The 11,834-nt window shown below is 43.3% G+C and overlaps 1 protein-coding gene across 1 annotated transcript in view; it reads right to left on the bottom strand.

The window, feature by feature from the left end:
• Nucleotides 1-8,953: 8,953 nt before the first annotated feature.
• The window catches only part of GORAB (golgin, RAB6 interacting), a 9,716-nt gene continuing 6,835 nt past the window's right edge, over nt 8,954-11,834 (bottom strand). Inside the window, exon 5 of the mRNA XM_019501908.1 lies at nt 8,954-10,955. Within this exon, the coding sequence (XP_019357453.1) occupies nt 10,490-10,955 (466 nt within the window). The 3' untranslated portion in view covers nt 8,954-10,489. The remainder of the gene's footprint in view (nt 10,956-11,834) is intronic.

The raw sequence follows: 11,834 nt of genomic DNA, 5'->3' as shown, positions 1-11,834 counted from the left end.
GGTCATCATGGGTGACCTGAACTTTCCAGAAATCTGCTGGGAAGAGCAAGTCAGCCAGGTCTGACCACTCACGTAGGTTCCTAGCCAAAATGCAGGACTTCCATCTAACCCAGGAGGTGCACAGCCCTACCAGGGGAGATGCCTTGTTGGACCATTGTCCTGGCCACGGGCAACGACCTGGTGAGGAGGCTGCGGGTGCTCGACCACCTGGGCGACAGTGATCATCGCCTGCTGGAACTCACCATCCAGCGCAAGGTGGCAAAGGCCTGCAGCAAGGCAGCAGCCCTAGATTTCAGGAGGGTGGACTTCAATGAGCCAAGGAGAATAGTTGGGGAAGCACTGAGGTCCCGGAAGGGAGGGGAGCCAGGTGTCCAAGAAGAGTGGTTGCTCCTTAAGGAGACGATCCTCCAAGCCCAAAGGGAGGTAATCCCAACACAGATCACAGGTAGCAGGAGGGTGCAAAAGCTCCCATGGCTCACCAAGCATCCGGGAATGTCTTCTAGCTAAAAGGGCCCTCTGATTCAATTAGGATTCAGGGATTCAGCCACTGAATCAGGCCGAATCTCTGCCGAATCGAATTGGGGACTGAAGCTTTGTACAGCCCTAGTCATTATTCAGTCATCAAGGATTCCCGTTCTGGAGTAATGGATTCAGAGCTGAGCACCGCATGTTTTAAAAGAATCAGAAAGCAACTGAGGGGTACAGCAAAAATGATTCAAGGTTTAGAGGGAAAATCTGTATGGCAGGTTAAAGGAAGTGGCGATGTTCAGCCTAAGGGGAGCATGAGATAGCTTTGTTTTGCCTGGTCACTTTCCTATTACTATGCTGTCCATTGTCCCATTATTTGTTTGTTGTTGGGTACTGCAGTAACCAGGTGAAGCTAAGTAATGGGAAGTAGTGTGATCTAACAGACAGAATGCTAGATTTCCAATCAATAAATCTGGCTTGTAATCAGGGCTTAGCTACTGGCTTGCTATGCCACCTTGTTTGCATCACTTTCCCTTTTCATGTCCCACATCCTGGTCCCATCCTCTATCTTTTCTATTTAGAATAAGGGGAGGGACAGTCTCTTGTTATATGTATGTACAGTGGAGCTCCATTCTTGGTTAGAAACTCTATGTGTCACAGTAATATAAATATTAACAACTAAGCTATGGGGAATATGGGGAAAGCCAAACTAGATCAGACCAGAAGTCCATTTAATAAAAGTTTCTTCCTCAGACCCAATCCATAGCAATTGGCTTATGTCCTGAAGCAAGGGTTTATGTCCATACTAAAAATGATATTCCATCTACCCAAACTGTAGATGACATTATTTCTAGGGATATCTATTTTTTTCTAACTTTGTTTAGCAACTGGCCTCCAATCTTGTTCCAGTGATTTTTCAGTCTAATCATATGCTAGGTACTGGTAGAATATCTCACTTGGAAATTAGACATCTTTCAGTGGTCCCTATGTTTTAGCATGAGGAGAAGCAGTGGTTTCCCTGTCCACTTCAGTTGACTTCAAAGAGGTCACATATGCAGGAGCCACATGCACCACAGACTGTCTGGTTTTGCATGTCCTTGTTAAACACAAGTCCTGCTTTAGTTATGAAATAGGAACATTTTCCCCAGTTAGGATGTTTTGAATACCTCCCACCACCATCACCACACATACATGTGCATATGCACACCAAGTGCCAGAGCTGAATCAGAGACATTAAATCCCAACACTTTGCTTTGTAGAGATGGAAAAATAAAATAAGTGACAGCTCTACATAACAAACAGGTGAGATCTGGTAGGTAAAGGAAGACAGGAGATTCAGGGTTGGAAGGGACAGGGCACTAAACATGACCAACTCTACTAAGAGCCTCATTATTGCTGATTTACGTGCAGCTAATTGAAAAAATTACTGTAGCTACACAATCCAGTCCCTAATTCCTAGAGCCCTGGAGCCTTTTAGTGCCTCTACCTGTATTTTAAAAGGTTTGATTTAAACCGCGTAACAAACCGATTGCCAAAGGCAAGGATTTGCAGGAAAAAAGTTTCATCTGACATCCTATAATATTTTTTTTTGCTTCAGTTCTCTGGTTATTTGTTTTTTCCCAGCCTGGCTGCAAGGTTGCTGCTGAGACATAAATCAAAAGAAATGCCAAAGGAAACCAGTCTCGTTCCCCTTCAAAGGAGCCAGCACCCATCTTAATGGGGTTAGGTGGACAAGGCTCACTCAGGCACTTAACAAACATGTGGTTTCTATTATACCAAGCAAGATTTCTACACCCCACTCTCTTGACTCCTTGAAGAAATACCTCCTTCTTAAAGGAAGCAGCATATTCCAGAGAAAAGTGAAAAGACTTCAGAACTGGAGTCTCTTGAGTTCCAAATTGGCTTCTTCACTGGCTCTCTCTGAGACCTCAAGCAAATCTAATCTCTGTTCCTTAACTTTTCCCCAACCCCCTGTAAAATAGGAATTATAGTTAACACTATATTTGCAATATACAGTATTTGTTTCCTATTGGTCTAGCTTCAACTTGAGGAATACTGGAGGTGAAACACATTTTAGATTTTTCCACTAGATACTATTGATGGGTATTTTCAAAAGGCCATGTAAATTTAAATAGATTTCCGTACAAGGTTCTCAAGCGGACACATCTACACTGTGTTTTACTGCACAGTAGGCCAACCTAATGTACAGTAAATTGTAACTATCTACATATGCGCAGCAATTACTGCACAGTAGATTAATGTAAAGTGCCATTTGCTAGTACCAATAGAAACAGGTAATAGCCAATGGCACTTTACATTAATACTCCTGAATGCATGTGTAGATGTTGACCTGGGAACAAATTGCTCCCAGTCAGCCCAGGCAGCAGGGGGCCATAACCTGGAGGGCCCGGAAGGAGCTGTCCTCTGTTCTGCCAGCCCAGAGCTGCCCCCAGTGTCCTCTGCCAGCTCAGGGCTCGCACTGGGGGAGCCTGGAGCTCCTGGATGCTGCAGGGGGAGCAGAACAGGGCAGGAGCAGCCCTAGATTAAGCTGCTCCTGTTGAGCTCAGTTTGCTCCTGACTCAGGCACACATGTAGACATGCGCCCAGGTACAACTTAATACACCTGAATTTTCTGGGCAGATGGGTAAGTGCACCCATATAGGTGCACCCACAAACCATTTTTCTACCTTTATTGCTTTGTAAGAACTTAAAGTTGGGACCATTTTTCATTCTCTGTCTGTACAATGGCTAGGACATGAGGTTTTGGCCCATACATAGTGCTCCTCGGCACTACAGTAGTACAAATTATTATAATTGTGATTATTATTAAGACTCTCCTACATTCTAAAACCTGGGATGGAAGCTTAGTTAGAAGAGGAGGCCTCCTGAGGTTTGTAGAACTTTTTGCTTCCAGTTGGAAATGCTGCAAGATTTTTACCCAAGACGTATCCAAGAACAGCATGTTGTGGAATTCCAGATCTTCCACATTTGGTCTGGAAGCTAAGTTTTGATTTGGGCCAATCTAGAAAAAATGGTAACTGAATATTTTCAGACCTCCAAAATGATTTCTGGCTTGAAGCTTTGGTTAAAGCCTCACTGAACTTGACAGGAGTTTTGCCTGTTCAAAAACTAAAAAATTTGATCTAAAAATGCAACATGCTTGAATATAGCCCTGGTCAAGAAACTTAAGGACAAATGGATGTTGGGGTGGGATGAAGGTAGGGGCAGAGTCAGAAGTCAACTTCATTTTGAAGTATTCGAGATATTTTTGTTTTAAATTCCCCCCGCCCCAAATCCTCATAAAACCAGATTCCCAGGAAGTATTTTGACAGTACTTTAAATAAACATTTCTTTACCTCTGCCACCTCGTTTTTGCAAAATGTTGAGACAGTGCTGAAAAATATTCACTTTCCAAAAAGGGTTGACTTTTCAGTAAAAATGCATTTTATTCATAAACGTGTGACCACTTTTACCTTGAGGAGCTGAAATAGAGTTCTGTATGCAACGTCACTGCAAAAAAGATAAACTCTTAACTTAGATTAGCAGAATTAAAACAGTAGTGAAAACAACTCAGCTCTTGACTTGGGTCAACAGCTTGTAGGTAGCCTGGGATAGAACTCAAACTGTTAATCTGAGTTACGATTCATCAATTTGGCTTGTTTTTAGTTCTAATTTAAGATGAGTTAGCTAACATTTGAATTAGACTACCCAATTTAACACACACACACACACACACTTTTTTCTTCCCCCCAGTGAAGACAAAGCATCATTGTCCTTGGGCTTGTTAAAGATTTACATAATTATATTTTACTAACAGTTTTTTATTTCTAACAATTAAGACAGGGAGAGTGTGCTGATGAAAGGTCTCAGATTAGCAACTGTGAAAACTAAAAATCTCAGTGGGTAAATCAGCAATGACAGTTTCCTCATCTCATAAGGAAGAATATATACATTAAAAATTGTGAGGTACTTGGGTACTACAGTAGAAAGAAGACGACGACGACTACAGGAATCAGAGCCCTCTAAGCAACTTAGATAAATATTTACTCATCTACTCGGAATGAAACAAGAATCCCATCCCAAGAAGCTTCATTCAAGTTAAACCCCTTTTTGCTCTGATATTTCTCCTCCAGGAAGCTTTGTGATGGCTAAACCTCTTTCCCCCCACCAAGTAGGGTCACCATCTTACAACAAATGCATAGGAGAAAGCCAAAAGAAACCCAGCAACAGCAAGGATTTACTGGATACCACAGTAGGGAGCATCCGTCCCTGACTCAGTACAGTAACAATAGCTCAAATGGTTGTCAAGAGCAGATTTATATCGTCTTTCTTACATTCTCACTTCTGGTTTCTTTGCACAGGGGTGATGGTATAACTCACTTTTTCCTGTAAACTGTTGTTTTGTGCACTAATGGAGAAGTGTGGTATTGCATTAGTAGCACATCAAGGCAGTTCTAGTCATAAAATGTTTTGGGATGAAAGAAGCGATATCATTGTAAATTATCTACCTTCCTCTCTCCCTGCAATGTGTGTTAAACCCTGAGATGAACAGATTTCATAGTCATACATCTAAATGCAAACTTTTTAATTTTTGCAATGGACTGAAAAATCAGCACACCCATTACCAGTTCATATGGTCCTTTCCCTTTTGGTTGCCCATCTTTCTGAAAAGATCCGCTCCTAAGCTGCCATGCTGTATAAGCATACCTGGCCCTCAGTGGCGCTCTACATGCAGTAGACTGGATATTATGGCATGCAATAAATACTACGAAGCTAGAAACAGATTTTCTTTGATGATTTTGATTGCTCCATTTCTTTTAAGAAGAATGCACTCGAAGTTGTACCAGACCATCTCTTGGCACTTCTAACCAATGCACATATTGTTATGATTATGATTGGACTATTTGACTCCTGCATGGGGAGAGTTTGAAATGGTCCAAGACTGGCACCCATCAAAATATTTATGAACTTACTCAAGCTGTGTTAGCTAAAGTGGAAATGACACTACTGCAGTGTTTTCTCTCACACGTCAGAGAAGTGTTTCATGAACAAGATCAAAACAATTTAACTCTTTGTTTTTCCCTGTAGAGAGAGATTGAAATAATGCTAGATTGTCTATTTGTATTTAATAGATCTTTATGGCTTGTAGCCAAATCAGTTCAGTTTGCAACTGTAGAAGCTAAACATACCTAGACCTGGTGAGAATTTGGGCAGAGAACCAGCAGGGGAAGCCCAGGTACTACAGAAATTGGCATTACTGATCTAGTAGATGGCACAGCGCTCTTCCCTTGAGCTAGTAATGAGCCCCAGAACTGAGCCTAGGGCAGGGGTGAGCAAAATATGGCTCGTGGGCTGCATCCGGCCTGCAAGGCCATTCTATCTAGTCCACGGGGCCCCTAAAACATTTAGAAAATTAATATTTATCTGCCCTTGGTTCCTGTCAAAAATGACAGGATCCAACGGCAGTAGGACCCAGGGGAAGCCCGGCGGGCTTCCACAACAGCAGGGCTCCCCTGGCCCCGCCCCACCAACTGGAAGCCCCAGCAGGCGCTTCTGGCCTGGGACCACATGGTCACCCCACACCAGAACCACAGCTAAGGAGGAAGGGCATGGGAGGACCCCAGGGAAGGAAGGAGCCCAGGGAAAAGTGGCCCAGGGAAAAGCTGAGGGCGGGGGGGGGGGAAGCATCCCTGCCCTGTGCCCCACACCCCACCTGCTCAGCCCATGTGGGGCTGCCTGTGCCTACTTCAGACAGCCCCGCACGGGCTGTGAACAGCTGCAGCAGGGAGCGCTGCCTATGGAGCAGGGGAAGGGCTGCTTTTCCCTGCACTCAGCACCAGCTTCTTCCCTGCTGGCAAGCAGGGGGTCTGAGCTGTGCGCTGCCCCCCACCTGTACCGTGGGGCTGGGGGCACTGGGAGTGAGTAGGTGCAGGAGCCAACAGGAGCATGGGGTCTGCACTGGTATCCCAGGGCCAGTGCCGGCGGGGCCCAGAGCAGGGTGGCAGGAGCGCGGTGTCCCGGCTGGCAGGGGCTCTATGGAGCTGGGCCAGCTCCCTGCTCTCCCTGCTGGTACAGCCGAGCCCGGCTCCACAGACCCCTGCCAGCCTGTGACCCACTTTGGGGCCCACCAGTGCTGGCCCTGGACATTGGTCCCCAAGATGGTGACCAGGGGGTGGGGCACCTGTCAAGGGGTGGGGCTACCTATGTGGCCCTCGACAGCCTGCCAAAACTGGATAAGCAGCCCTCCGCCCAAAATAATTGCCCGCCCCGGTCTAGGGGGCAACAAGGATCCTATTTTTCAGATGTTTCAGTTAGATATGTGGCATTTACTTGAATCCAAGATGAGGATTTTCTCCGCAGTCTGTATGGGGGAAAAAAAGAGGACTCATTTTGGATTCGAGTATTGGCCTGGGGCAGGCAGCAGCTCAGCTCCAGCTTTGGCCTCAGGATCAAGGCTGATGCCAGAGCTGAGCTGATGCCTGCCCCAGACCAGGATAGCTCTAGCAGGGGAGGGGGCATGGACAAGGGAAACCTACCTGTGCAGCTTGGGAGGAGCACAAGGGAGACTGCAGCCTGCTCATCTCCTCCTCCACCCCAGCTGTCCCTTCTTCCCCTTCCCTTCTGCTCTGGCTCTGGTCCCTACAACCCCAACCCAGCCAGGAAACTGCCACTGCTTCTCCATGGCCAGAATAGGGCCACCACTGCTGCTGACTGCCCTGTAGCTGGAGTAGGGCTGCAAAAGCAGGTAAGCAGCAGATGGGTGAGGGGAAACAGGGAGCAGGGGTCAGGTGTAAGGAGCCAAGGGGGCAGGAACAAGCATGGAGAGCAGGTGGCAGGGGGGCAGGCAGCAGGGCAGACAAGTGGCAAGGGAGCAAGGAGCAGAGGTCTGGCCCTTCTAGCCCACCACTACTTTCCCCATCACAGAAGCAGGCGGGATGAATTTAAAACAACCTTCCACTAATTAGATTCTATACATGGAAAATTGTAACAAATTATGTATAGAATCTAGGTATGGGGGCAGGATGTCATCTTAAATTCAGAGTCATCTTGGATTTGGGTAAATACAAGATTATAATTCAGTTCTGTGGAAGGGAACAATGGGACTTGGGTTCCTAGTGCTTAGGTTCTTTTGAAGATTTCTTTGAGACAGCACTCCCTTGTTACTGTTAGTCGTTGACAGACTTTGCTACTGATCAGTTTCTTACAGTTCTCCAGGGACATCTTCAGACACATTCCAGCTTGTCAGAGGTTCAGAGTGTTCAGCATGTGCGTACGTTATTCATGAACATTGTTATAGTTAGACACCAATCGGTCAGATGGTATTGCTTATACTGCCCGATTGGATAACACAACCATAATGAAGAGTAGATCAATTCACTGGGCTTTTGATTTGCTTGGGATACAACACAGTAGCTTGTAGAGAAACAAATTAGAGCAAGAAGATCAGAAACTTTTAATAATGCCCCCCTTCCCCTCATATGAAGATGGATCCTTAGCCATGACATTACTGCTAGAAAGTTTTCACTTTGGTAATATAGAAACATGGGTTGCTTGCGGATGTAAAACAAAACAAAAAACACTTTAATGGAAGCACCATGTTACTTTAACCTGGCTTTGCATGTCAGTGCCTCAGTGAGGCTTTTTGGTGCTTTTAACTAAATTTTGAATTAAAATTTTGGGGGGTTTTTTTGGTTTTTAACATCCGGTGCAGCCATGAATTATATAGAAAATTATTTTAGTTAACTGGAAAGACCATGGCTAGGTATTTCTTTGATTTTTTTAAAACTATATCTAACCAGTTGAAACTACAAAAAGTATAATGTAGCCCAAGGCTTTAGGAATGCAGGATCTTGCTGTTGAGTCAGCAAACAAAAGGAATAAATGTGGTGCTTAAGTACTCTTATTGAGGTCTCCACTTTGTCAGCTGGTGCCCTACAATCACTGTGGCAATTCATAATAATGACATGAATAAGTAAGGCCAGTCCTAATTTCAGAGTAGTCAGATCTCATTTTCATTTATTTCAGGACTCTTTCCAAGAGAGTAAGAGGGGTTCTTATAGCAGTGTGGCATTACCATATAGTATCCTATATACATTAGGAATTCATATGATAGACCAAAGACTGTTTTTGAATTTGCTAACCTGTCATTTTGTAATTACCACAGTTATTGATAGCAATTGGGAGAGCACTTGGAGACCTTCTCTAAAACCCTGTTTCTCCATTGGAAGATACTTACTGCGGCCACTGTAAAAAGGAAAATGTTTTACAGTACTGCCCCAGGTTGCAGTAAGTTGGAATACAGGTAAAAGGGTGCAGCTCTAAAGGATTTTGTTTTGATGTTTTCCTTTTGAACAGTCACCCTTAATGTTCTGGTTTCAGACAGAGGGAGGTTTGCCAAATAATATATTTAACTCTGCCTTACAAACCTTCTGTGGAAAAAAATAGTCTATTCAAAATGGTAACTGAAAACAAATAAATCACAAAAAAGATGCACTGATTTATTTTTTTAATAAAATGAAGTGACAGTTTTCAATCATTAAAAGTCAGAAACAACTGGTCCATGTATGTATTGTGTGACATTATCCCAGTGATCTATCGATGAAGTGTGCCAGATGTATCACGTTAGAGAAACACACAATTCCATAATGAAAGGCTGTCCTTTGCCACAAAACATGCAGCTCTGAGAACTGTCATTGGATTTGCAAAGCACAATGGGTGCCTACCCATGTGCTTCTGGGTGGTGGGGGCATTTTAATTAGAGCGGCTCCCAGGACCAGTTGCAAATAAAACACCACAGCAGCTTGTTTATTCAGTGTCCCACCATTTTGAAGCACGGGACAGTGAATATGTGAGACACTGTGGCATGCTGCAGCTTTCTAATTAGAACGCTCCAGCAGATGCTATTAATTGAGTCTCGTCTGACATGTTCTAATCAGAACACATCAGAGCACATGTACAGGCACTCGATGCTTGGAGAGGTCCTCCTATTCCTGTGTATTTCCTCACCTGGTATATTTTTTTTTTAAATTCCTCCAAAACCAACAAGGCAAATTAGCCAGATATTGAAAGGCTCACAACACATTCTTACTGCAAGAAAATACTTTAGCTTTAGTCTACTGAACATTACAGAACGCATTTGTATTACAGAAAGTGTTGTATCAATGCCCATTTGCTTTCTGTGAATTTAAGGCAGCTATCATGGTAATGGTAATTAAAAAACTACTTAGAACAGCATCAGCCCCACTAGTGTAGTGTTTCTTTCTATAATGACTTTCATTTATTCTACCATCTACTAAGTTGCGCAAAGTTATAACTGATGCTGTAATTTCATAAATAGGTCCCACAAAGCCAGATGTTGAGAATTTTACTATAATTACTTTTTTTTAAAATGATAGTTACAATAAAAATATTAGAGAGACAGCTTTGCCATTTTCAATAACATTCCAATACCCAGTTTTACACCAATTTGTAAGATTACCACCTATGATATCAAAAAGAAGGTGACTGATGTTCAGGACCTAACTAGGTTTCAAAGTGGTTGAAAACAGTCAAAGCAATTTGTTGACACATTGAAAGAAAAGAAGTATCATATTGCCACAAAGGGAAAAAGAGCATAATCTGCAATAAAACCTAATCTGACCCAACAGCTTCTCAAGTAGGTATACAACTTCTCTGCACAATGTTTATGAATGTCGTAGTACTCCCTTTTTATAAACCACATTTCCCCACAGCACCATGATTAGTCCGGCATCAGTAAAGATATTTGGGGAAAACAGGCCTAATGAACAAGAAATGATTCGGACAAATAGCAACCACAAGTGAAGGATACTGACAAAAGACCACTACAAATAATCATACATCAACATATGTACAATAATAATAATAATGACATACACAAAGGAAGACAACTTAAGAGGACTGCACACTACTGAAACCACAGAATCATAAGGATAACCTACTGCATGCAAGTATGCAGTAAGGTATACCATCCATCACAGGCTACCCTATGTGAATACAATAGTCATGTATCAGTGCAAGCTGGAGAGTTGTCTTGGGTAGTGTTCACTGTTTGGTTTTGATTGTCCATATCTGAAAAGGAGTTGTTACAGGAATTTCCAGGCTGTACTGTTAACTGTTCTATCCCAGAAGCTTCATGGTCCATGCACTCATTCTCCTTTGCTGTAGCATGTGGAGCTGCATTTTCTACACCAGTCTGAGACGGACTTTGTACTTGGGCAGTCTGTCTCACTGCTTCTGTTTCCTGCTGTTGCAGCATCCGTTCTACCTCTATCTCAAGTTCCAGATTTTCTTCGTCTGCCTCCACCTCAAGCTGCTTCATTAACTCCTCCAGTTTCTTGGCCTTACGGAGTTCATTCTGCTGTATGATAGTGCAAAGGTGCTCAGTGAGGTGCTCCTTGATCTCAGTCTTGCGTTGGAGATCCAGCTTTGCTGCTACATATTCCGACTCTGCCTTGTCATATCGCTTCCTGCAAAAATAGGATTTCTATTATGCTATTCATCCTGAAGACTCACAACATGGTTTACAAAAAATTAGATGCTTGAATGGATACTTCATTTGCCCCTGAAATGCAGTCTCCTCTGAGGTGGATTATGACGCACAGAACATCACACGGGAACATTACTCAATATTTTTAAAAAAGAAAGAAAGAGACATTATGCCAACAGAAGAAAACCAGAGCATTAGATTCCCTGGTTGGTACATTCCAGAAATTAGCTCTCTAGCCCAAAATATAGAAATGGAATAAATGAAACACTTATTAGAATAGTTTTAAGAGATGCTTCACATATTCCAATGGGCAATTAACTGCTCAGAAAGCACCAGAATTGATTCATGTTTAAAATTTACTGATCAGCGATCAAAAGACACAAAGCTATTAAAATTGGTAGTGTTTCCATTTCAAATCTTCTCTAAAAAGTGTGCTTTCCCATCTTTGCAAACACCCACACAACAAAGTGACTTGTAAAATAGACTGCCTCACCACCCAATGATCACAACTGTTGCATAGCACTGGATGCAGAATTGTGTCATAAGTGCCAACCATGCTTACAATCCTCATACTGTCATGACAAATATTCTAATGAAAAGTGACTTTTTTATATTTACTGAGATAACTAAATATAGCACTTAGTTAATGTGAATACACCAGCATCAGCACAGTACAGCATTTTCAAACATGATCAAGACAACTATATAGTCTAACCCCTGGCCTAGTTGGTTTTCAACCAGGGGTACACGTACCCTTGGGGGTACTTGGAATGGCCTCAGGGGGTACTTGGCAGCTGGCACTGCCACCATGGTCATCAAATCAGCAGCAAGAGACCCCTCCCCTCCCCTCCCCCCCCCC

This window comes from Gavialis gangeticus, unplaced genomic scaffold (assembly GCF_001723915.1).
Source record: "Gavialis gangeticus isolate Ggan-Ray unplaced genomic scaffold, GavGan_comp1, whole genome shotgun sequence".
NCBI lineage: Eukaryota > Metazoa > Chordata > Crocodylia > Gavialidae > Gavialis > Gavialis gangeticus.
The sequence above is the reverse complement of the archived record's forward strand: the minus strand, read 5'-3'. Positions and strand labels throughout refer to the sequence as shown.